The sequence below is a fragment of the Magnolia sinica genome, chromosome 2 (assembly GCF_029962835.1).
Source record: "Magnolia sinica isolate HGM2019 chromosome 2, MsV1, whole genome shotgun sequence".
NCBI lineage: Eukaryota > Viridiplantae > Streptophyta > Magnoliopsida > Magnoliales > Magnoliaceae > Magnolia > Magnolia sinica.
Window position 1 is genome coordinate 32,793,975 of NC_080574.1, and position 27,618 is coordinate 32,821,592.

The 27,618-nt window shown below is 42.0% G+C and overlaps 1 protein-coding gene across 1 annotated transcript in view; it reads left to right on the forward strand.

Moving 5' to 3' along the window:
- Positions 1-4,147: 4,147 nt before the first annotated feature.
- Positions 4,148-27,618, forward strand: part of LOC131236913 (auxin response factor 12-like) — a 51,561-nt gene continuing 28,090 nt past the window's right edge. The window contains exons 1-11 of the mRNA XM_058234446.1: positions 4,148-4,981; positions 5,061-5,273; positions 5,477-5,589; positions 5,832-5,930; positions 6,024-6,080; positions 6,165-6,320; positions 6,396-6,480; positions 14,799-14,889; positions 14,997-15,161; positions 15,269-15,391; positions 15,708-15,783. Coding sequence (XP_058090429.1) covers positions 5,231-5,273; positions 5,477-5,589; positions 5,832-5,930; positions 6,024-6,080; positions 6,165-6,320; positions 6,396-6,480; positions 14,799-14,889; positions 14,997-15,161; positions 15,269-15,391; positions 15,708-15,783 — 1,008 coding nt within the window. The 5' untranslated portion in view covers positions 4,148-4,981; positions 5,061-5,230. The remainder of the gene's footprint in view (positions 4,982-5,060; positions 5,274-5,476; positions 5,590-5,831; positions 5,931-6,023; positions 6,081-6,164; positions 6,321-6,395; positions 6,481-14,798; positions 14,890-14,996; positions 15,162-15,268; positions 15,392-15,707; positions 15,784-27,618) is intronic.

A 27,618-nucleotide genomic window follows, 5' to 3' on the forward strand; every position in this document is an offset into this window, starting at 1 on the left:
ATTGAAAGTTGCAGCAGCACATGTCGCTATCACGTCAGTCAAAAGCATACGACCCAAAACCAACGGCTGAGATCCCTTAGTACGGTAAGTATGTGGCCGTGATTAGACATTCTCCCAGGGGAAATTTCTCATCACCTCTCCTTCCGGACACGAATTTCCTACAACCGCGGTCACACGGGAGCCCGTATAACCAAAGCCTCCGTGGGGCCCACTTCAATGTCGGTGTGACACTCAGTCCATTCGCTAGTTTTGTCAGATCATATTACCGCATAAGTCCAAAAATCAGACAGATACAAAACCCAAGTGGGCCACAACACCGGAACCAGTGCAGATGAAATTCCAACCATTGAAACCTTCCTAAGGCCAATGTGACATCTAATTTCCACCGTTTATTTTGAATCTGCGTGAGTTCTGAGCTAAGGTACTAGCATGGGCTGATGCATGGTCGGACGGAGGAACATATGTACAACTGGTGAATGGTTGGACGGAGGAATATATATATATACACAGACATGATGGTGGGCCCACGGAGCTTTTGGTCACGAGGACTCCTTAACCGGGATTGTGGGAAATTCTTGTCCTCTCGTTCTCTCTCTCCCTTGTTTCCGGCGGAGAGGGCTGTAAATCGGTAATAATAGCTACTGCTTTTGCCAGTTACCTCAAAGGCCCACACATGCCACTGTAGCACATCCGTGCAGAATCGCAGACGTTAATGACGTGAGGTCCACATATCAGGTGGGACAGACATGAATTAAAAATGAACCGTTGCCAAAATGATAACAAGCGGTATTCAAGGTGCACGTATCGCTATCTTAGTGAGTTCGTTGGCCTGCTTTTCAGATACGACGTATGCAAGCGGTCGGATGAACGAACTGTATACCTCGGACTTGGGGCGTTTGGGTTTGGTGCTTGGATCTGCGAGGGTGGGAGAAGAAAAAAAGCTCTCGTCTTCTGTCCGTCGGGCACAGACAGGGCCCTATTTGTGGGGAGGCCATCAGGTATCACCGGGTAACAGCGCAGCCCACCTTAATCCAGGGGTGTTTGGCGCATGGTATTGGGAAGGGGATTTGTTTTTTTAAAAAGTAATTATTACATACGGCGGGGATTGTCTCCGTTGCCACGTTACCATCAGGTAAACTTAATTGCATGCTATTTGTAATTAGGTGGAACATTGAATGGATATACCACCATCATTTGAAATGACTAGAATAACAATTGTTATATCCAAAATTATTAGAATAACACATATTATATCCAAATTGTTTATACGTTTTATAACCTCATTTTATGACGTGGGCCTAAAAATGATGTAGATCCAAAACTTATATACCCTATATAAGTTTTCAATGGTAGCTGTTTAATCTTTGCTGCTTTTTATGGTGAGGTCTACTTAGCTTTAAATCTACTTGATTTTTTGGCCCCATGTTCTAAAATAATCTTGAAAAATGGGCGGGCAGTGTGGATATAGCCCATCTATCATGGTGAGACCAACACAACTTGCTAACATTAGTGGAATGGGCATAGGACTCAATGTAATTCCATCTAATCTAATTCCAAGCTTTTCCACTCTTCCCAAACATTAAGTGAGATTGGCACGAGGTCAAATACAATTCCATCCCACCTAATCCCATCTAATATCATTGGCCTGGCGTGCCCAACAGAGTCGGTGATCTGATCCCAATCCCATGGATCTTAAGACAATCCACTGACAACACCATCATTACCTTTAAATCCCATCCAATCCACCCTAATGCTTTCAAATTTGCCTGGTACGTGTTTGGTTTGAGGCATTGGAAGGGATGAGAAGGTTTAATCCCGGCTGGGCGCTCCGAACAGACTGGTTATAGCAATCCCATGGATCTCCAGACAATCCACTGACAACCCCATCATTACCTAGAAATCCATGCCATCCACCCTAGTTCTAAAATAATCTTGAAAAATGGGCGGGCAGTGTGGATATAGCCCATCTATCATGGTGAGACCAACACAACTTGCTAACATTAGTGGAATGGGCATAGGACTCAATGTAATTCCATCTAATCTAATTCCAAGCTTTTCCACTCTTCCCAAACATTAAGTGAGATTGGCACGAGGTCAAATACAATTCCATCCCACCTAATCCCATCTAATACCATGTGCCAAAAGCCTCTTATTTGTTGTATATTCATGCTGTCCATAAGTTTTTTCAACTTATTTTAGTATGTTGTACCAAAAATGAAGTAGATTTAAATTTCAGGTCAACTACACAACAGGAGACAATGATGATTTACCATTAAAACCTTCCTAGGAGCTACATAATTTTTGGATCAATCTGGTATTTGTGTTTTACAGCCGTTCAACTCCGTGTGACCTTGTTAAATTATCAAATAGGCATTCAATGACTACTATTTTCTATGGTCTAGTCCATTTGAAACTTTTCTCTACTTCATTTTAGGTACCACAACCTAAAGTGAGCTGTAAAAGTTCATGGATGGTGTGGATGTAAAACCTATATATCCAAGTGGGCCCCGTGGTAAGGGAAACATTCATTGCGGTGTTACCCGACTAATACTATATCCGCTTCCCCATATACGCTAGGCATGGGTGAAGACTAAAGTGAACCCTCCACCTTGCGGAAGCGGATTTCGTCCGAGCCCGTCCAACCAAAGCCCCTCGCAATGGATTGCGTCTGAACCCTTTTGACCCCATCTCATGTGGGTCACTGTGACTTGTCTGTTTATTCACGCCGTTCATCTATTTTCTCGTATCAATTTAAGGTATTTGTACAAAAATAAATAAGATCCAACACTGAATTGGACCATACCACATCCCGAGCTTGGTTGCATTAAATACACAAATCATTAAAAATGTCGTATTTTTAATACAACCAAGCTCACCATGTGGTGTGGTCCACTTGTGCGTTGGATTTGCTTCATTTTGGTTTCATACCTTAATATTATACGGGAAAATGGATGAACCGTGTGGATAAATACATCATAGCTGGCCCGGCGGGAGATATGGTCGAATGGCTTATTTTCAAACCGGGGTTCGGACGCAATCCACTTCCTCGCTTGCCAAGATTCAGCGGGTCCCGCCTTTTTCGCTCTGCCGTCTAATTATTGTAGGACGCAGGTTGTGGAATAACTCACTACACCAGTTAATTCCGTGGTCCCACGGTAGTATATGACTTTTCATCACGCCTTCTAACTGTTTTTCCAGCCAATTAGGACATGATGCAAAATTGAAGTATATTCAAAGCTCAAGTGGACCACTCCACAAAAAACGGTGGAGATAATGATATCCACCGTTGAAACCTTCTTATGACCCAGAGGGCCCACAGTGATATTTATTTATCGTCCAACAAGGACACACAGACATGGATAAAGGTAAAAAAATAAATATCAGCTTTGATTCAAAACTTCAGTTGCCGAGAAGCTTTCAACGGTAGGCATTCAACTCCCGCCGTTTTCTAATGAGTGTGGTCCACTTGAACTGTGGATATGCTTCAATTTCAACATCGTTAACTAAAATGAGTTGGAAAAATCGATGGACCGTGTGGATAGAACACACATATAAAGGTAGGCCGCGCAGAATTTATTCACAGCGAAATGAGTTACTGTACAATCCGCGTCCAGATTAGTAGATGCAAACCGTCCGATCATCGTCATAGAGACAGAGTGAGAAAAATGGGGAGGATACGGTAGAGACGGTTGCACCTAAATAAGGTAGAGCATCAGTGAGAGAGGTGCTGTATGATGATACTCGGTCGAATGAAGTGGAGGTTATTCGCTTGGCCTGGAACTTTATGTAGGACCCACCATCCATTGATCTAGAACGCTTAACTGGTAGGTTTCATTATAGAGGCCAACGGTCCACATCAAACAGGTTAAATCTACAGATTTTTGGCTTGGATTTTCCTGTGGGGAATTTTGGGGCATGGTATGATGTGGCCAACGGAATTAACAGCTTGGTAAGGTTAGAGCCCCATGAACGATCCACGTCTATTAGGTGGAGTTTCGTGAGGGTAACGTGATGGGGCCCACTAGGTGGAAGGTCAGGATCACGTACAGTAGAGCTGGACATCGTGAAGGATGTTTGTCCACACGCGACGGATGGAAAGCGGCCCATCCTGGAGATAAAAGCAGACCCGCCTCTTTGATATAAAAATCGGAAGCTTTTACAGCGTTTTCTCTTTCTGGTTTGGATGTGAGATGGCTTTCACTTGTAAGAAGAAAAAGAGCTCGAGAAAAGCTCTCTAATGGCGATCTTGGAGATCGACTCCTTCTCGGGCTTAATTTAGGGTTTTTGCAGCGCTTCTCCTGAAGAAATGCGCGATTTCTGCAGGAATTCCATCGTCTTTTGGAGTGTTTGCGAGAGAAGGATCTGGAAGAAAGCTAGAACGAATACTTTCATGGCGATCTGCGCTTTTCAGAGCTTGATTTGAGGTTTCTTTTTCCACGTTTTTCTCAAGGAATTTCGTTTTGCGTACGAGAATGTTTCGGAAAAGAGCTTGGAGGATCTCTTTCATGGCGAACGGCTTTTCTCAGAGCTCGGTTCGAGAATAATTTGGTATTCTTGTGAAGAAATGCATGATTTCTGAAGGGATTTCGTCTTCTTTGGAGTTTGTGTAGAGATGTTCTTTTTTTCTTCTGGAAAAGCTATTTCATGGAAATCTTGGAGAGGGAGAGACGTTTCTAGAGAGTGACTGTGGTTGTTTGATGCTTTTGCAGTTGTGATTTTGCTTTAAGGTAGTGGAAGAAAGTCGAGGAGCTCAATTCCGGAAATTCGGGTGAAGAAATTGCTGAGTGCATAGCTTGGATCTTGTGTTTGACATAATCTAGTTGCGGAAATGGTGATTTCAAAGATGAAATGTATCGTTGTTGCGATCCTCTTCTGATAAAACAGGCGGAAATCAGCAGAATAGAGACTGTAGTCTATTTTCCAGTATGGTTTGAAGTTTGCTGAGGCTTCCTCTCATTTGGCGGAAAGTTCATATACTGTAGTATGTACTTTAACTGGCTTTGAGAACTCTCTGTTTGGCTCATTATAGTCAGAAATTCACGCTGTGCTTCTTTATGAAGATGCAGGTATTTGGTTTCGTGGCCTTGTAGGAAGACACTAATATAGAGGAGAATTTCAGAATTCTGGAGGAGTCCGAATGGAAAACCAGATGAAATTGGTGCGGCATGGTAGACTCTGAGAGAAGATTTCGACATCTTCATGTGAGCTTTGCTAAAGGCTGTTTCTGAAAATGAAGCTTTCGGCCTCGGGCCTGGCTCATCAGGCCCAAGATGGTATGTCTTCATTTTTCTCTTCTTCCACGTTTTACAGATTGTTTTCTCCATGGCTACTAGTCTGCCTGAAATAGCTTTGGGCCCTTTCCAACTAAATTACAAGCCAAATTGAGTAACCGTTTCTATTTTTGCGCCCTAAATTTGCTATAACATCATTTCTACATAAGCCCCAAAGATAACCCAAATCGTGAAATTTATGATAGGAGAAAAGAGATGCTTGAATTCAGAACTCTGGCATGCTTGTGCTGGCCCTCTTGTGTCCCTACCAACAATTGGTACCCGTGTTGTTTATTTTCCTCAAGGACACAGTGAACAGGTGAAATTAAATATCCTGAAAGATTTATTTTTAGGGAATTGGTATTGGCACTCACCCTGACTAATAAATAAGCCACTTTCTTCTACTTGCAATAACGCAATAGCAGAACTTTGTGCTACTGTATCACTGAAAGTAGAAAGAATGGGTGTATTCGTCAGTCAGGTCGATGTAAATAGAGGCTTCCTATTTTCATTTTTCTTCCATACAATTTTACTTTTCTATTGACTCTGTTTTGCGTTGAGGTTGCTGCGTCAACGAACAAGGAAGTTGATGGACAAATACCCAATTATCCGAGCTTGCCACCTCAACTTATCTGCCAACTTCATAATGTTACGATGCATGTGAGTTTCTGCAGTAGTATGTGTATGCATTTTATTCTTTTTTTGGTGAAGTAGGAAGTGTTTAAGAAGAGCCTGTTGGCTGTTGAATTCCAGGCAGATGTGGAAACAGATGAAGTATATGCTCAAATGACCCTGCAACCTTTAAATCCAGTAAGGCCAAATCTCTTTTTATTTCTAATGCAATCTAATTCTTCAATCATTTTTTAAATGTAATTCTGGAAATCTTCTATTCAGCAAGAACAAAAGGATACTTATCTTCCTGCTGAGCTGGGTGTTCCGAGCAAGCAGCCAACAAATTATTTCTGCAAGACATTAACTGCGAGTGACACTAGTACTCATGGAGGATTTTCTGTTCCCCGTCGTGCAGCTGAGAAAGTCTTCCCTCCACTGGTAGGTTCTCTGATGCGCATGCTGTACTCTGCATGACGTTTAATTATCTGATAACAATACCTGCTTGTCTTTCAGGATTTCACTCAGCAGCCACCATGTCAAGAGCTTATTGCAAGGGATCTTCATGATGTTGAATGGAAGTTTAGGCACATTTTCAGAGGTGGGTTAAGAATATTTTGTTTTGCAACAAGTCTTTTATGACCCGTAAGTTTCCCATTTCCTTATTTAAGTGAGAATTTTTATTGTTCACATTAACTGGTACCAGACCCATTTACCTTTAATTGAACAAAATGCTGATCAATCATGGGGGGATCAGGAAAAAGGGAGCGACCTGAACCCTGAAACGAAATTGAATATGTGTAATGTATTAATGGATATGCACACTAATAAATTTATGATAATTTATTTCCTCTTTTGCAATATTTGTTAATTGACAAGTTCATAGACATGGTATTCAAGTTGACATGATCTATTGATTTCTTGCATCTTTAAAAGCTTGAAGCTCGATGTTTATGACCACTCAAGTTTGAGTCCACTTGAGACTTAATCAATTCCTCATCGAGTAACTTGAGTTTCTGAGCTCTATGGTGCCTTTCTCTGCTTTTGAGTTTATGATTGATTTGGAAGGATCACAATAATAGAACCATTTGTAACAAAGCTAAATCATATGAGATGGTGTTCCAAAACGCTAGGTGTAGGGTAGCCTATTGGGCTATGGGGCTTGGTGTTTTTTATGGTTGTACCAAGGGCTTCTATATTCCAATTTTCATTTTTCGATAAAATAATCATTGTCATTAATAAGAAGAACTCTAAAGGGCAAGGAAATGGAGATGCATGTGGATTTTTTTTTTTTTGTTCCTTTTTTTGAGCTGCATGTGGAGTTTATGGGATTGTTTGATGAGATGCTTGTAGCGGGGCACTGTATGGAAGGGAAAAATGTACTCTTTTGTGGCCACCTCGGCCTTTATGTATCCAAAATTCTTTTTTGGATAAAGTAATCAGCCATTAAAGAACTATAAGAGGAAATAGAGACGCATGTGGATTTTTTTTTCTTCCTTTTTTTTTTTGAAACGCACGTGGAGTTTATGGATTTGTTTGACAAAGTGCTCATAGCGGGGAGGGGGACCCTATGGAAGGAAAAGCAAAAAGAACTGTTTTTTCTTTTAGAAAAAAAAAAAAGTTCTCAGAGTAGGTGTTAGAGATGATACCAACATGTGGAAGTGGACTAAAGTTTTCTTTTTAATCTTATTTCCATGTATTCAGTAAAGTTCATCCTTTAAAAAAAAAAAAAAAAGTATTCATTGAAGTTGAAGAAATGCACCATGTAGAAAGGCATGGATTGGTGCTTTAGAATGTGGAGGCCTTTATGTGGATGGTTGCATTGGATAATATTCTCACTCTTGATTATCTTATCATCAGTAACACAACTTCACATGGTATGTTTTATGTGTAAGAGGGATGAAGAATTGCCACATCATTTGTTCCTTCATTGGCAAAGTATTCTGTAATGGTAATGGTGGCCGGAACAGCCACCACCATTGCCATTATGATATGCGCTGCCGTAATGGCTGTTAAAACCTGTATCAGGCCCGCAATTGACCATTACGTGGTGTAATGGGCTGTCACAGTTTGTTTCCCCTGTAACAGCTGTTACGACCATTATGACATTGTAACATTGTTACATAACCGTTTTTTCATACCTTGTTCATTGCCTAGTCGTGATTTGCATCTGTGGCTAGTTTCTCATACTTTTTGTTGTGCATTGGATGTTTCAAGAGAACCACAACTATTGTTTTCAGAGATGGGTTTGGGCCATGGTTTTGCATATTATTTATGAGTTATGACTTGCCATATGTCCGTAGCGGTCATACCATAACAATATTGGACAATCTCGTTATGCAATACAGGTGTGCATCAGCCTGTTACAATAAAAATGGACCATGTTGGACTGTATTCCCTGATGTAGACTGACTCGGGGCTGATATGGCGTGATACAGCCATAAAGGCCCCATTTCAAAAATTTTATTTTTCAAGTTTTCTCTTGATTTCCAATTCTTTCATCATTTTGACTATTGGGGAACCTTAGAAACTCATTTAAAACTAGATCTATACGTATTTTGCGGATCAAACATATGATTTGAGGGAGATATAAACAATTGGAGAGAAATGGACCATTTTAGGAAAAATCGGAAGTAAGGAGTAAGCCATTACTTTGTCCATTTCTTTCTTCTTTTTGTTGTATTTCAATGCAATGGGCCCTAATAAACCAAATCATACTTGATTTGTGTTCGATCAGGGTTTATTTGGTTGAATTTCAACAGGTCAAGCCGACAAACGATATTCTTATCAAAGAATGGTCTGAAACACCATTGCATATATGCTAAAAACACAAAAAGAAGAAGAAGATAGATTAGTGCCTATTTGGTTGAATTTCACCATTGCTTATTTGGTTGAATTTCAATAGAGCAAGTCAGTAGACAACATTCTTATCAAAGAATGGTCTAATAAAGGTATTTCGTATTGGTAATAGTGACAGCTGTAATGGTCACCATCGTTACCGATAAGGGTATCAGTTGTAACGGCCAATACTGGGGGTGTAATGATTGTTACAACCCCCGTAACGGTTGAAAAAAGAATTTGCCCAAAAGATTCTAGAAAAATATCTAGAAAATCTTAGAATAATGTAAATATTTCAAATCTATTTTTTTTTTCGAACATGTTTATGGTAGCACAATAGTCCACTCTTTAGTGAGAGTATTGTATTGGGTTGTCTGCTGAATTTATGAATGTGGTGTCTCTAATGTTTACATACCACAATCAAGCATTAGAATAAAAAATCGGATAAAATGCAAATATACCACTTTTTTTGAAAAAAAAATGGCCATCGAAGCTTCTATTCACCCAAATGCTTCGATATGCTATTTTAATCCTAAAAGCTGTAGTACAAGTGGTCAAAATTTGTTGTAGAATGGTCTAGGAACGTTTTGGAATGAGAAAAGTGAAAACATGAGAAAAAAATGAATGTGGTCGTTTTTCGACCGTTGCAGGAGTGACGGTCGTTATGCCCCATAATGACCATTATGCCCCCCCATAACAGCCAATATGGTTTTTTCTTTTTAAAAAAAAAAACCCTTTTCACTCCGGTATTGCTTAACGATCACAGACGCTACCTATATGTATCAGCCTTTATGGCCATATCTTAACGGATACGGAACACCTTTGGGTCTGATACACTTGGGGTGATTGAGAATTTAAAAAAAAAAAAAAAAAGAAGTCTCATTAAGAAGGGTGATATGATCTTGCTGCCAGGGGAAGGTGCATATGATGGTATCCTGCACTCTTCACGAAGGGTCCAAGTATTTTATGAGGGAGCTTTTGGGGTCTTTAGTTGCGTGGAGGGATTTGTTGAAGGTGATCTTGTCAGTCTATAACTTAAGTCATAACCACAAAATATCAAAAAAACAAAAAAAGAGAGGAAGTCAAAACCACAGCATGTCTTCATTTTTTTATGAGATTTATATGTTAGTTTCTAGGATAAACATTTTGTTTGTATGTGCCTGTAGAGAGGCTAATTAATTGGCTGACACTTTGGGTGTGTCAGTTGCATGCCTCTTTATATCTGGAAAGTCTTTCCTTTTCCTCTATGTAGCTTTCTTTCTTTTTAAATGAAGTTGTTACTTTTTAATTTTAATTTTTATTTTTTAAAAATGAAAGATGAAGAAATTTATTTGGCAAAGCTAAGAGAAATAGAAACAAAATGCAACAAGAAGAGGAAAAACATAGATCACAATAGAAATACAAAGAGAAAGGAAACAAACAAAGGATACAACACACCAGTCCCATGGTTGGGACAAACCCCCGACTACATTAAGGTGCCCAGTCCCTAAACAAACACAAGACTTGAGAAAAACCCCAAGTGAGGAGCTCTTAAGCCGCGAAAGCAACGATTGTTTCTCTCAGACCATATGGCCCAAAGAACCGCTGAGAAAATGATTTGCTACTTCCTTGTGCCTATAAGCCCCCTGCCACTCACATGCCATGAACAAAAAAGGACCGTTAATAGAGGCTAGCATCACCCAACATACACTAGCCAACTCTAACACCCGATTCCATATCTCCGAAGGAAACGAGCAATGGTGGAAGGGGTGGTCAATAGACTTCGCATGTTAGAGATGAAGAGACAAGCATTGGGCAGAATCATTCCCCTTTTTCCTGAGATTATGAATGGTAAGAACTATGAACTTGACTCTTGCCGACCAGCCAGGCGAATGTTGCCACTTTATGGGGAGCCCCATAAGAGCACACGGTTCGCAAATGGCAGCAAGCGACTTAAGGATTTGTCCACGTGAGGAGAAACTGGCGAGGTTCTAGACTAGAGAATCATCCGTTCCCAGATTCGAGGATAAGCCCTGCAAACTAGAGAGGACCATTAGGTTCAATAATTCATCATTTATGGGTTCCTCAACGGTGGATTTTGAAAGAAAAATGAAAACACTAAAGTCATTTGTGTTGCCTTATCTATATTTCAAAAGGATTTGTTGTGCATCTCTACGGGTTCTATGTACAACTACCAACCAACCTACAAAGGGTAGACTAAAGTCTCTGCCCCAGGATCTTGTGACAATCATTTGACACCAAAGTGTTTGTCATATATCTACTTGGATGAGGATGTCGTTTCATAGAGAAGATATCTATGCACAAAATTGTGTAGTTAAGAACTCCCTTTATGTCCAACCGCACACTTATTACAAAAATCAATCATATGGATGTAATTCTTTCAAACAAGAGTCCATCTCTTTTTGGATGAAACACCAATTTAGGGTGACCATTTTGGTGATGAGAATTTCGGCCCATGGCTTCCTACACAAGCAACTGTTTGTTTTCACCACCAATCTATTGGGGACACATCTAGCAACCCTGGCCGCATGGCCAAAATTGTTGTTGTTTGCAATAACACTTAAAGATATTATGAAGCCAAAGGATTCTAAATGTGTTGTCCAGTGATATCTATAGGTTGTCTCATCTGAGTGTTGAAATCGTAGTATATTTGTTACTCTGTTGACGTTGTGGCTGAGAGTGCAAGAACATTACTAATGCTTCTTCTATACTTTTTTTTTTTTTTAATGAACTTTGCATCAGTGAGTCCACCTTTTCCTTGTAGAATGTCATAGGGTCAGATAAAAGCATCTAAATACGTATTTGATTACAGGTCTTTTATCTCATCCGTGTATTATTTGACCAATAAATTATGCTTGCTGTGTGTATGTGCATCACTATAATAAAATGCTATGGTGGTTGTGATGCAATTGCAATTGAATTTATTTGGCTCTTTTCTTGAGAAGTGTTCCTGTTGTAACATCTTCGTCCATAGTACGTGTATCATACTTGACACAAGGATGGACGTGATGAGGTCAATCACCGTCTTCCCCAAGGGGATAATTACTCCGAATCCACGGAGCTTCTCTGGACTTCTCACAGAGATTCCTCGAGTCCACGGGGAGAGATAGAAAATAGAAATAAATTGTAATAAATTCAAAATTAGATTGATTGATGATAAAAATGAATTTACAACCCTTTAAATAATGTTACCAAACCTAGGAAGAAGTTTCATAATCAAACTCCAACTCAAACTCCCTAAAATTCGTGACTTACTATAAAATATTAAACTTACTATTTATAGACGGTCATGATTTCTACTAGACTTCATGGTTTTCGGCCAAAAATAGTAAGTGTCCAAGTTGGCCTAACCACGTTATTCTCCTAAATTTTTAAGGCCCTTTTCATGTTGGGCACGACTCCCAAAGCTTAAAGGATCAAGAGTTATGATCGAACTAAAACTTACTACAAAAAGTAAAAATGAAATTAAAAAGGATTTTCGACCGTTGATTTGATGGAATATCGCAAATTCGGCGTGGGCAACCTAGCGTAGCGGGGTTGGGTGGCTAAAGTAGCTTCTCCTACACCAAAATTGATGCAGAACAATTAACCACTTGCTCTAAAAGCTCGAATTGTTAGAGCATGATGAATTAATCCCTTTTATCTCATAGCCCATGCCCCACATCTCATGGGTTAGGACCTCAGCTAAACCCTCCTTGTGAGTCCCAAATCACATGGGTATCGCTTCACATGAGCCACTCGCCTCACACGGGCCGTCCACCCTGAGTGTGCCCCTGCATCCCATAGGTAACCCCACTTGAGCCCGGTGTGAAAATGCCCATGCCCATGCATTAATCACCCCTGGTGAGGAGTCTCAAACACGATACCTCCCGCTCTGATACCAATTTGATGCAGGACAATTAACCACTTGCTCTAAAAGCTCGAACTGTTAGAGCATGGCGAATTCATCCCTTTTATCTCATAGCCCAAGCCTCACATCTCATGGGTTAGGGCCTCAGCCGAACCCTGATGGGCCCTAAATCACATGGGTATCGCCTCACACGGGCCGCTTGCCTCACACGGGCCGCCCACCCCGAGTGTGCCCCTGCATTCCACAGGCAACCGCACTCCAGCCTGGTGTGAAAATGCCCTTGTATTAAAAATCATATATGGTATGCCGAATAACTTATTCCGCGAGATATGCCTGTATTAGGGTTCTGATGGTCTTCATCACTTCCGCCTCCGATCGGGCCTTCTCTGGTCCATATTGGACATGAAAGTGTCCACGACCCTCTCTACATCATTACTTCAATGACTTGGTATAATTATCATTGCCTGTTTTATCGAGCAACTTGACTTGAGCAGGCAATATATGAGCCTTGAAATGTCGATCTCAACAAATCAATCCTTTGTGGTATGAATTATGGAGATGAAGATAACTGTTGCAACAATGAAAATGGTACCTACTCGTTCGATATGTAGTGTGTAAAATTTGAGCATAAGTGCAATACTTAGCATCACAATAGTCCCAACTCGAACACATGATTATGCTAGTTGAAGTTAACTGCTATGAAGGTAATAGGTGGTCGAGTAAGACATGAAGACTTGTTGAGTTTTGATGGGAAAGAAAGATTAAGCATAACCACTTAATGCGCTACAAACCAAACATGGGGCTGGGTTAATACCCATCATAGGGTATGCAGGACGCATGCACATGACTAAATAAACAAGTGAGATTAATCAGGGATTTAATCTAAATAATTAAAATTCACAAACTATGCTAAATCATCACATATATCAAGAATCAAGCATGTAACTATGAGAGGTTCAGGCCGCATATATCAAACTAAGCAATGCATGCATGACATTAAATACTAAAAGATGGGATCTCATGGGTGTAGGAACATCCAAGTAGCATAGGAATTAGTTTAATTTCAAAAAGGAAAGCTAATACTACCTAAGGTTTGCTTAATTAGGGTTTAGGTAAATCTAGGGTTCATGGGATTTAGGGAAAACTAAAATTAAGGCTTAGGTTGCTTAATTGGTAAAGGGATTTGAGGCATCGGGTCTTAATAGAAGGGAAATGAGGGATTTGTATGGTTGGAAATGTGGAATTTAGGGCCAATTAGGGAAGTTGGGAATCTAGGGTTTACGTGATTTGGGGAAACTTGGATATTTGGGGATTTAGGGTTTGGGTTAGGATTAAGGTATGAGATTCAAGGGGGTTTTGATGTAGAAGCAAGAAGGAATCAAATGGACGAAGAGTGGGTCATACAGCCTGCCATAGGGGTTTACACGTGTGGCTGTACGGTCACACGTGTGGATTATTTTGGCTAGGGTTTCGGGTTTCAAGGGTTGGATTTATACGTGAGGATGTAAAGAGGAAGAAAGGAAGTGATTCTATTGAGTTTTGGTAAAAGGGGAAGAAGAGAAGATGAAAATTTGAAAGAAATACCTCTTTGATGGAGAAAAAGGAATGATACGAAAGACAAGTGGAAGCCTCGCACCTCCGTCGATTAGGAATGGCCTCTCACCAATCCTAATCTCTAAATCACATGGAGAATCCTTCAAATCACATGAAGAAAGAAGAAAAACTTTGAAGTTTTTGAGAAGCAATGGCATGAAGAGACCTCTCCCCTCTCCCCTCTTCTTTTATAGTCTCAAAATTTTGTTTTTACAAAAAGCTCTCAGGAAAGATTTCTTAAAAAAACCATAATATCTAAAGTATCATTGAATGCGTAAAATAAAATAAAACCATAAAATAAACAAAAAAAAATCTAATAAAGTAAGAAATAAAAACTAAGACACCCAAGTCCTAAAGTGTCCACGATCTATGTGGGCCACTATCAAAAGTGGGTAAACAACCCGATATACACTATCCAACGGTCCGATCAATGTATGCACTCAATCAAACAGTCTAGAACTCCACAATACGCACCCCACGTGCATCTTTCCAGTGTGGGGTCTTCAAAGATGCACAACCATGCACGTGAGGTTGTGTGTGGTGCATGTTTTTCATCACTGTTGTGCAGTGTTGATGCTCTGCATCGTGGCATCAATTATTATGACGTATGACGTTTCTTCCCCAATCCCCGCATGCAGGCCAGCCCAAAAGGCATCTTCTTACTACAGGCTGGAGTGTGTTTGTCAGTGCCAAGAGACTTGTTGCTGGGGATTCTGTTCTTTTTATTTGGTAAGACACATCATTTGTTCTGCTTTCATGTATAATTTGCTATATTCGAGATGGAAGTTTATTGATTTTCATTCGTGTTTGCTTGCTTATTTCATCATCACTGTCAGGAATGAAAAGAATCAGCTTTTATTGGGAATCCGGCGTGCCAATCGACCACAGACTGTGATGCCTTCATCTGTTCTATCAAGCGATAGCATGCATATTGGACTCCTTGCTGCAGCAGCTCATGCAGCTGCCACAAATAGTCGTTTCACCGTTTTTTATAACCCAAGGTATCAAGAGATGCAAGATTATTATTATTATCATTATTTGTAACTGGTTGTATTTCTATGTTTACTAACATGCTTATTATGATTTGATGTGGATGCACTTCTTGCAGGGCCAGTCCATCTGAGTTTGTCATACCACTGTCAAAATATGTAAAAGCTGTATTTCACACTCGTGTGTCAGTTGGAATGCGTTTCCGAATGCTTTTTGAGACCGAGGAATCTAGTGTTCGTAGGTATGGTAATGGAATATATCCATATTTCTTGCAAGAATATGAAACTTTCTTGGTTTAGTTAATTTTACTAGTTACTCCATGCAACAAAATACATCTAGCCAGGGACAATCATCTGCCATATGAATGAGATTTGTCTTATTGGATTGTGCCTTTGGTTATGTTTGACAAATTCGTTCCATTTTCTTTTTTTGTTGGTCTATCTTATATTGGCTTATTGGGTCATGACTTTAATTTCATTTGGCAATACAATTAAGATTTTATTTTATTTATTTATTTATTTATTTTTTTAATATATCTGAAAGGGTGTTTAATACAGGTACATGGGCACGATCACCGGCGTCAGTGATTTGGATCCTGTTCGTTGGCCAAATTCTCATTGGCGATCTGTCAAGGTAAATAAGCTTGAATGGTCACTGAAGTCGTATTTCTTTGAAGAGGGCATATATTGGCAACGTCTCATACCAAAATATCAGTGTATTTTTAACACTTACATCCAATGTTTTAAATTGCGTGTAGCGTATAGCATAGCGTTTGGCCCTCTATAGCGTGTAGCATAAGCTACACAATACTTAACATCTTTTAATTAAAATAATAGAAAAATATGATAAAATTTACAACATGCATAATTTCTATGAGTTCTTCACTATGAATCTGGATCATCAACCACATTTCTATGCAAAATCTCTCTCTCTCTCTCTCTCTCTCTCTCTCTCTCTCTCTTTCTCTGTCTGTCTGTCTGTCTTTAGAGATCTCTAAGTGTGAATGTCTGTTTTTATTTATTGAAACATCCAAATTCATGATATGGACCACTATTTGGATGGTCCGGATTAATTTAATGTAGTGCCACGTGTAATAGGGATAAATCATCACCATTTTAAAATAGGTGTTAAACTAACATAGAAAAAACACTTTAAAAATTGGAGATTTCATGTAGCTTACGCTATCTATGCTACACACTATGCCATGTTACATGTAGCATACGCTACATGCGTTGTAGCTTATGTACATGTCCTGTAGCTTATGCTACCAGGGAGTTATGCTACCTACGTAAGCTATGTAGTGTTTTAGCTACGTTACGCCCTGTAGTGTATGCTACACGCTACACTACGAGCACCACTAAAAACACTGCTTACATCAAGCATGGATGTGTGGAGATGTGTTTTTGCTAAAGAAACACATGGCAATATACATATTGGTTTATTTGTAACACATACATGATTCATGTAGCGAACCCTATGTTAACACACTAAATTCTAAGTATTGAGCATATAGCGAAAGCCAATTGCTTTGTACTATGTGAAGATGCTAACTGCTAGCTGATATCATGAAAGTAATTGCCTACTTGGTAGTAATGATTCTCTGTAGTCTATAGCTTATACATGAACTAATGAAGATGATAACTGATCGTTGTCATTATCTAAGCCTTATGCCAGCTAATTGGGATTGGCTATGCAAATCTTGTTCCACCATTCCACTCTATCATGGAACATATCCTTGGTTAAGCCGTAGTTGATCAAGTCTTTTCTACTACCTCCACCACGTCTTTTTGGGCCTTAACCTTGACACTTTAGAGCCTTCAACTTGAACCAACTCATTCCTTCTAGCCGGTGCAATTCTTAGTATCTATTGCAAATCTCCGAATGATCTAAGTCTACTTTCCCTCATCTTATTAACTATTTGTGCTACTTTAAGTTTCCTCATATGCATTTACTTATAATTCTATCCTTCCTCATCTTGTCACTTGTCCATCTGAACATCCTCATTTTAGCTATGCCTATCCTATGAATGTGTTGTTCCTTGACTACCCACATTCTTCTTACAAAGCATGGCTGGTTTATAGCTATCCTAAAAATCTCCCCTTCAGTTTGATTGTCTTGCGACATTCACATAAAATTCCAACGGCAAATCTCCACTTCATTCACTTTGCTCTAAGGTCTCATTTGGCATCTCTACTCTAATTCAATAAGAGCTACTCTAATAAGCTCCTTTTGTTCTAGCTCTTGTTATAAATAAGCTTGTTTGGTAAAATCGCTTTTTCAAAACGGAAAAAAGCTCTTATTTGAAATAAAGCATGTTTGGTAAAATGTTAGACTAAGAGCTTGCTTTTTTTTTTTTTAAATTTTTTTTTAATTTATTTATTTAGGGATTGTTGATGTCATTTTTAAATACTACAATAACTCCATTATAAGAGCAATCCGGACGGTTGTTTTGTTGGGTCTCACCATAAATGGATAGCACCCCAAATGGCAAAAGAATGGATGGCTACCATCGTAATGTTTTTAGACATTTGGTTTGCCCATTATGTCGGAGTGTAAACAGGTTGTGCTGTGCTGGGCCTGAACAATTCGGGCCTGATAGTGCCATATGACGTGGCGTGCCGGACTGTACCTAATGGGCCTGAACAATTCATGCCTTTTTTTTGGAAAGTGAGGCCCGACACGGCGTGCCGTGCTGGACTGTTCCTAACGGGCCGTGCCTATCCTTCCATTCAAAATGAGGCCCGACATGGCCTGCATGCTTAACGTACCTGCCTAAAGGGGCGTGCCGTGCCGGACTGTACCTAACGGGACGTGCCTATCCTTCCATTCAAAATGAAGGCAAAGACACTGATATATTGAAAAAATTACGCTTTATTTAATGTGGATTAAATGTTGAAATGAAGTTACAAAATTCATCATTGGTTGAGTACATCCCAACTAGGTTGGCACCCACTCGCCTATAATGATTGACAGGTAGAAAAGAAAGATTACTTGATAATAATACATTCTTTTGGTTTTTATAAGGAAAAAAAAAACTCTTAACTAAGAAGAAAATATTACATATAATACTGAATTAAACAAACTATTAAATTTCCACTTAATTGATTTTAACTCCAAGAGCATCTTCATCGATCAAGCTTTGCTCTTTACTCTCCGCTTTAAACCAATCCCTCAAGCACACACAACACTCCACGGTCTCTGTTGATAATCTGCTCTTGTAGTCATCCAGGACATGATTACCTGTGCTAAACGCTGATTCGGACGCAACTATAGAAGCTGGAACCGTTAGTATATCTCTAGCCATGACAGAAAGAATAGGAAAACTAGCTTCATGTCCCCTCCACTAGGACAAAACATCGAAATGAGTGGCTTCATCCGGAGTATGAAAAACGAGCTATTCATTTTCTAGATAAATAGCTAATTCAAAGGATAAATTACTAGTTGATCTACCTATTCTTTTATTAAGAATAAACCAAGATGGATCGGATCCAATTAATGGCAGGGTAGGGGTAGAACTTGTTCCTACCTGAGCACCTAACTGGTGCTGATATTCTTCAAAAAGTTCGTTTAATGTTGTCACAATAATGGACGTATGGATTGAATTATCAATATTCATATTTTTGCTACATTCCTCAAGAAAAACTTCTAAACCATATAATTTTATTCTAGGGTCCATAATAGAAGCTAAACAAAAAATTATAGGAATATCTCTCCAATATTTTTAAAATTTTTCTTCCATTACTGCACAATTTTTTTGAAAACTAGCTATATTTCGGTAATTTGGGAAAATTTAACTTATATTATATAAATGGTTTATAGTTTGATTAGACGTTGGATAGTAAATACCAGACAAAGCTATGACTGCATTATAAAAGGCTTGTAAAAACTCTTTTATTATTTTTGCAGTGTCCCTATCTATATTAGTTGTCGAATAATCAAAATCTATGCTTAAGCAAAACTTGGTTATCACATCTTTAAATTCTTATGAAGCCTCTAACATAAAAAAGGTGGAATTCTACTGGTGTTTAACATCCAATAAAAATTTTCTAGCCTTTTTACCTGATCTTTTGCACATGGCTTTGAAGTCCTGATATCTAGCAGGAGAAGTAAAACATAAAACTTATTGATTGCCTAATACGTTCTATGTAAGGGCTAATAAACATTAAACTACCTTGCATGACTAAATTTATGATATGATAAGTACATTATGCGTGGAAAAATTCTCCACTAACATTAAAGGGGATATGGTTTTTTAGAAATCCAATTGCTAAATCGTTAGATGAAGTATTATCCAAACTTATAGGAAAAAAAATGAAAATTTATTCTGAATTTCATATTCTCTAAGGCTATTGAGTATAGTTGAACCTATTTTGGGTCCTGAGTGAGGGGACTCAAGTAAAGAAAATGTAATTATTCTTTTTTGTAATCTTCAATATGAATTTATCCAATGAGTAGTTACACATATAAGCCTTGCCAACCGTTAATTGTGCCAAATAAGCAGTGGCGCGGGCTAGGGTATTGAAGCCCGACACTGCCTGCTATTTTACCGTGCCGTGCCGTGGGCCGGTTTTACTGTGCAGAGCTGTGTCGTGCCACCGGTAGTCTAGATTTACACCCTATGTCGGACATTAGATGTGGATCGTCCATCATATGTAGCCCGCCTCTGATATAGGTTGTCTATCATGTGAGCCAAACCTTCAAGGTGGGTTGTCGATCATGCAAGGCTTGTCTTGGATCTAGACTATCCATCATTAGGGGTTGACCTTTGACGCAGACCATCCATTATGTGGGGCCCACTTTAATATAGGTCATCCATCATGTGGGACACACCTTAATGTAGGTCATCCATCATGTGGGGCCCACCATCAATGCTACTTGTCCTTTATGTGGGGCCTTTCAATGTCCACTACCCATCATGTGGAGTCCACATTCGATGTGTCCATCGTGTGGGCCCCACCTTTGAAGGAGATTGTCCATCATATGGGGGGCCTACTTTTGATATCCAACATCCATCATGTCGGGCGCACCTTTTATGTGGATCATTCATCATGTTGGGCCACTTTAGATATAGGCCATCCACGGTCCATCATGCGAGACCTTGGATGTGGATGTCCATTAGGTGGGGCCCACTTGATGTGGACCATCCATCACGAGGGGCCATACTTTGATGTGGGCCATCCTTCATGTGAGGCTACTCCATCCATCATGTGGGCCCACCTTGATGTGGACCATTCATTATGTGGGGCCCTACCTTCAATATGGGTCGTTCATCATGTGGGCCACAAGCCACCGTTGATGTCAACTATCTATTAGGTGCCCACGTTGATGTCAACCATCTATTAAGTGTGCCCACCTTCAATGTCCATCATCCATTATGTGGGTTCCTCCTTTGTTGTGGACCATCCATCAAGTGGGGCCCACTTGATGCAGATGGTCCATCATGCTGGGCCACTCTTTGATGTGAGCCATCCATCATTTGGGGCCCACTTTGATGTGAACCGTGCATTATGTGGGCCCATCTTGATTTGGACCATTTGTCATGTGGGGCCACACCTTCAATATGGGTTGTTCATCATGCGGGCCCATCTTTAATGTTCACCATCCATCATGTGGATCTCACCTTTGCTGTGGACCGTCCATCATGTGGGGCTCACTTGATGTGGATATACGGGCCACATTTTGATGTGGCCATCTATTATGTGGGGCCCACCTTTGATGTCCACCATCTACCATGTGGGTCCCACCTTTGCAATGGACATCCATCATGTGGGGCCCAACGTTCGATATGGGTCATTCATCATGTGGGTCCACCTTTGATGCCAACCTTCCATCATGTGGTCAGTGGTCCCACTGTCAATGTTTACCATCCATCTGTGGTTCCAACCTTTGATATGGACCATCCATTAAGTAGGGCCCACTTGATGTGGATTGTCCATAATGTGGGGCCACACTTTGATGTGGGCCATACATAATGTGGGACCCACCTTTTGATGTGAATATGCAATACGTAGGCCCACCTTGATGTTGACCATTTATCACGTGGGGCCCCACCTTCAATATGGGTCATTCTTCATGTAGGCCTACCTTAGAGAGATTGTAAAGAGGAGGAGAAGAGGGCAAGATGGGAATTACTCAAAAGGTTCAAGGACAAACTTGTCCAAAACTTATCCAAAAATGCCATAAGCCAAAGAAGCTCTTAAAGAAATAATGACCTCTCCAATGTTGTTGAATTGTATATGCGATCGCACATGCGGCATCATATATTTTTTATTTTTATTTTTTGAAAAATTAAAAAAAATGAAAAATAGGTAATTTTTTTTTAAAAAATAAAAATAAAATTGAAAAATAGATAATAGTTCAAAAAAATGTAAAAAATATATCTAAGAAACCAAGGGGAACTTTCCTAATTTAATAGATAACTAATTTTACATATTAAAAATACATTCGGGAGAAATAAAATTAATTAAACAATAAATTAAACATTTTTTTTGGAAAAGTAATGATTATATTAATCAAGAAAGATACAAAAGAGGGGCTAGAGAGGCTGCGAAGACGGCAACCAAGCTAGACACCTAGAAGGAGAAGGTCATATGCCTTCAAGTCTTGCGATTGGGCCGCCCATTTAATAATGAGGCGCTTAGCCTTTGAGGTTACAACAGAGGGGAGGGAAGCAGTGTCCTGGAAGCATCTGCTATTCCTCTCCTCCCAGACAGACCACCAGACAACGAGAACTACCATATGCCACAGCCTAGATCTCAATTTGTCGAGTAGAATTCCATGCCAAGCTTGGAGGAGCAGGTCTACCGACCCTGGAAAACACCAACCGACGTTGAAGTGGGAGCAGAACTCATTCCAGATTGGATAGGAGAACGGACAATGGATCAGGAGATGATCTATAGATTCTATATTCCTCATGCAACACAGGCATATGTTAGTCAGGGCCATCCCTCTTTTCCTCAAATTATCCATCGTGAAGATCTTTTTGCCTACCAGCCAGCCGAAGATGCTAATCTTGGGGGGGACCGAGTACTTCCATATGTGGATGAACTGGGGCTGATGCACAATAGAGAGTCTCTCCAGCTCCCTGTAGAGAGATTTGACCGTGAACACTTTTGATTTTTCCAAGGTCCAGAGGAGAGAGTCCACGGCTGAAGGAGAAGGCATTGCTCTGTAGATACATGGCCGAGGACCGATAAGTAGAGTCATTTATCCACCAGCCGCACCCCACTTTTCTGTATTTGCACTTGATAACTGAATTCCAAAGGCTCCTGTCATTAGTTCCCTAGCAATGCCTGATTCATGAGCTTCAAGTTTTTGCCCCCTGCTCCACCAGATTTGATCTGACTACAAACAGTTTTCCAGTCAATGAGATGAAATTTTGATACCTCCGACTTTCCATGCCATAGAAAATCCCGTCTCAGCTTATCAATGGATTTGATAACTGAGATGGGGCAGCGATAAATAGACATGAAGTAGAGGGGGAGATTAGAGAGGGAGGCCTTGATCAGGGTGAGGTGGCCTCCCAGAGAGAGGAATCGGCATTTCCACTTGCCCAGATAGGAGCCTAACCTGTTCAGCACCATGTCCCACGCCGACTTCGGGGGAGCTCCAATGCACGGGGAGACCGACAAACGAAGATGGGAGGGAGGTCGCTGCACAATGAAGAGAAGAGGCCCAACGCTCGGTTTCTTCTAGGTCCATGTTGACCCCGATAAGCTTGGATTTAGACAGATTTATCGACTGGCCAGACACTGCCTCGAAGCATCACAGGGTCTTACGAAGATTATCGACAAACACCTGAGAGGCTTTGCTGAATATTAAGGTGTCGTCAGCAAATTGAATGTGGGAGATTGGAGTGGGGAGACCTTTGATGCTGATTCCTTTGAGGATGCCTGCGTTCTGACCTTGATGGAGCATTCTGGAGAGGGCCTCTCCGACAAATAAAAACATGAAAGGAGACAGCGGGTCCCCTTGCCTAAGCCCTCTAGAGGTACGGAAAAAACCTCTTGGCGTGCCATGAGGAGGACGGACTGGCGAGCAGAGCCAATGCCATTCGCCTATCCACTGACGCCATTTGACAGGGAAGCCCATTCGATCTAGCAGGTACTGCAGGAAACCCTAGTCGATGTGGTCGTACGCTTTTTCGACATCGAGTTTGCAGAGGAGTTTAGACCTTGACAGATGGCTAGAGTGCAGACATTCGTTTGCGATTAGAGTATAGTCGGTAATTTGTCTCCTTGGGATGAAGGCGCACTGATTCGCTGAGATGAGCTTGCCGATCACCTTTTGAAGCCGAGCAGCCAACAGCTTAGCGAGGATTTTGTAGGGGCCCCCGAGGAGACTAATCGGTTTGAAATCCTTAAAGGCCGCAGCTCTTGGGAATTTAGGGATGAACGCGAGGAAAGAAGCACCGAGATCCACTGAAAGCCTTCACCTGGCATGGAATTCATGACAGAAAGCCATCACATTCTCTTTCAAGAGCTCCCAAAACTCCTGGAAGAAGAGGATCAGGAAGCCGTCCGGACTCGGGGCTTTATCTCAGCCTAAGCCGACCACAACCGTTTTTACTTCGTCCTCTGAGAAGGGGGACACTAGCAATAGGGCCTCTTCCTCTGAGATTGAATCGAAATGGAGGTTATCTAGCCGAGGTCCCATCAGACTGGAGGAGCGAGCTGAAATGGTCGACTGCTATGGCTGCTATCGTTTCTCTGTCTTCGACCTGAACTCCCTTAACAACGATGCTGCTTATCTTATTGGCTCTGGCGTGCATGCATGCTATATTGTGGAAGAATTTGGTATTCTTGTCTCCCTCCCTTATCCATTTGGCCCGTGATTTTTGTTTCCAAGAGATCTCATCCTCTAGGACCCTGGAAGACAGAGATTGGATCAGCTAGATTCTCTTGGAGAGGATATCCAGGGAGACTTCCCCCTCTTCGATACCCACATCGATGGCATAGATCCCAACCACTATCTGATCGAGATCAATTTGCCTTTTGGCAATCTCCACTGTCTTCCACTGCTTTAGCTTTTCTTTTAACTTTCTGAGCTTGGAGCAAAGATTGAATCTAGCAAAACCTTCCACTTTGAAACTTCCCCACCATTCAACAACCAAGGAGCGGAAGCCATCGATTTTGAGCTAGGATAGATCAAACTGGAACAGTTTCAGGCCCCAATCAGACTCCTCTGCGGACAGAAGGATGGGACAATGGTCTGAAGTCATGCGAGGCAGCGCTGCCTGAGACGTGGACGAGAAGGCTTCGAGCCACTCTGGGGATAGGAGGAACCTGTCTAATCTGGACATATAGGGAGAGGCCCTCTCGTTGGTCCAGGTGAAATGGGAACCCAGCAGCAGGAGATCAAGAAGATCTTGATCATCGATCTAGCAGGAGAACGCCTTCATTGATGCGGGTAACTTGTTTCAATGGGATTTTTCCTTTGCGGATTTGATCATGTTGAAGTCGCCTGCTAAATAGGAAGGCCCCGAGAACCGCTGACGAATCGAATTGAGCTTTGCTAGGAAATCTTTTCTTTTGGCTTCAATGTTAGGGTCGTAGACCGACGCGATGAGGCACTATAGGTCGGAAGAGGCTTCTTGCAGGATGACAGAAACCGAGAAAGACCCTACCTAGCTATCTACTAAGGACCATTTAGCTGAATTCCAAGCCATGAGGACTCCTCCAGCACTACCGCTGGACTCGAGCGCTACCCATTTCGCATTTCTAAACTTCCACAGAGAGCCCATTAGGGAGTCTGAGAAGAGACGAACTTCAGTTTCCTGCAAGCAGAGGACGTCTGGATTCTTGGAACTACTGGAGAATTTGATAAGCCTCCTCTTCTACTTTGACCCCACTCCCCAAACATTCCAGGAGAGAACCTTCATCAGGAAATCGACCTACCTCGTCTACCCTGGTGGGAGATTTCTAGAGAAGATTCTTGTATTGACGTGGGGGGCCATTCGTTACAATGGAGCTCTTTGTTGCTTTCTGATCTGACCAGACAGTTGACGGGGGATTTCGGAACCTGGAGGGGGCGGCCGCGGGATTTGACGTATTGGAACAGAGCGATGAAGTCTTTGGGCTTGTTACTGAAGGAGAGGCCGACCGTTCTGCCTACATGCCCGAGGGCATCTCGTATCCACTTTTTCTTGTGAATCGAATCGATTAACTTTGATCGCTCTCGCTCATCTTCCGTCTCTGTTGCAATGACTTCCTCCTGGTTCAAGGGTTGGCCCATTCGCATCTGCAGCAGCTCTGCTTCGATGACCCCTCCACCAGCGCCATCTTGAAAAAGAGAGACCAGCGCCATGTCTGGCCATTCCTGGTTAGAGAGAAGGGAAGAAGTAGAAGAGGGGGGTAGGTGGGTTCTTAGAAGACCATGACTTGTCAAGGTCCATGGCTTCGATATCCCAATAAGGGAATGGGAGGTTGAGAGCTCGCTGGGGATCCCTCAGTTCCCGCTTCTTCACGGGATTAGGGATAGAGGGGAAGGAAAGGAGATCGAGATAGGGAAATGGAGACTGTTGGAATCGAGGCTGGAAAAGGAGGCCGCGTGGACGGTCTGGAGCCTGAATTGACCAATCCCGCATACGTGTCACTAGAAGGGATGAGATCAGGAGCCTCTGAGCCACCGACGGATTGTATGAGGCTCGATCTTGACTCCCTCGAACCACTAAAATCTGACCTAAGGCTGCCACCTGGTTGCTGCAATGGACTACGATCATTTTTCGCAGGATGGATGCCATTTGGCTTAAGAGGCTACTGACGAGGCCTATTCATGACTAGACACGCTTGGTCGAGGCGTCCTCGGTTGTCACGATGATCGAGATCGGCAGGCGAAAGAGTGGGATCCTCGACACGCCTCCCTAGACGGCGTGGGGCGGTGACGTGGCTCTCTCCTTGAGACACGGATGGTCGAGGAGACTTTGAATGTCAGGAGCCTCGAGAGAGGTAGGCGGGGGAGTGGGGGCGTCTATACGCGTCTCTTTGGGCGTCAGGGTGCTGACATCGCCATGATTCTGGGTGGCTAACTGACGTGAGAGGATTGCCAGTGCTTCGCAGGAGCATGGAGGAGGAACTCCTTCGTTCCTGATCTGAGGGGAGGACAACTCCAGAGTCGCAGGGCGAGGGTCCTTAGTTCTCTAGTAGTCACCCCATCTGGTGTATGGGTCACCGATTGGCTCCTAGAGGACTGGGAGAGATATCAGTCTGTTATCGACGGAGACGGTGATCTGGGAGGGAAGGGGGTCACCTTTGCTTCTTCTCACCCGCGCCTTAATCACCCCCAGCGCTTCGCCGATCTTCGTCTTGGTGTCCAACTCTAAGAGCAAGCCGAGCACAGATGTGGCGTCGATGAAGAATTCGTCAAACCACAGATCGAGAGGGATTCCCCAGATAAGAACCTAGACATTCTCCTTACTGAAGATGGAGAACTCCTCCCACTTTTGGACTTTGAGGACACGTCCATCAACGTGCAGGACACTCGCTATAAGCAGCAAATCTGGTAGGAGGCCCGGAGTCAGCTTGATCCACAGGTCGTTATTCCCAATGGGTTTGATGCTATACTTCGCAGGGCTGATACCGCAACATTCAAGATTCCACTGCCGGACTTGAGGAATAGAAGTTCCTTCTCTGGTTGACACCACCAGCGAGTCTTGCAAGTTTCTTCGAGACCGGTCCAGTAGAAGTTGCTGAACACGGATAATGCCATCTTTCTTAGGCTCCTCTGGGTCGTCGACCTTTACTGTATCCCGGATCATATCGCTGCCGCTATTACAAGTGGGGGAAGGGCCTTGATGAGGGATCCGTCTCTCCGGTGGTCCCTCCTGATTGAGAAGAGCCTCCTTAAAAGATTGGCCCTTTTTTTGAGGAAGATGGATAACAATGGCCGAAGAGGACCCCCCCAGATTAGATATTTTGTGCCTGTGCTCTGGTCCAAATCTCACCCTTTGGACGAGCATTTTCATCCCTCCAAAGCTCTCTCCATGCAACATCTCGACCGCCCTGGCTAATTCCTCCTTGGAGCTCATCCTGACAAGGGCAAAGCCTCTGTAGCAGCCACTAGTTCGGTCCCGTGGCATTACAACATCCATGACTGCTCCTGCCCTGCCGAAAACGCGGGACAAGTTGATGGGGAGCCAGCCCATGGGGTTGCCTCTGACGAACAACGTCGGGAGAGACATGATATCCCGCCTTCTTCTCTCTTCATGGGGCACTTTTCCTTTTCGAGAACGAGCCCGGACCCATTCCCCTTCCTTTGCGCTGTGGGGATGAGTGTCACTGTCTGGGTGTGCTCCTAAAATGCCGCCATCGCCATCGCTTGGGTCTTCACTCTCCGCCATCACCATTGCCAAGAAATCCTAAAGATTTCTCCCATTGGATGCTCCTAGGCTTAGCCAATGACGATGCACAGGGACATTATCCCCAGAGCACTCTTGCAACAACCCTAACAATAAATTAAACATCAAGTTAT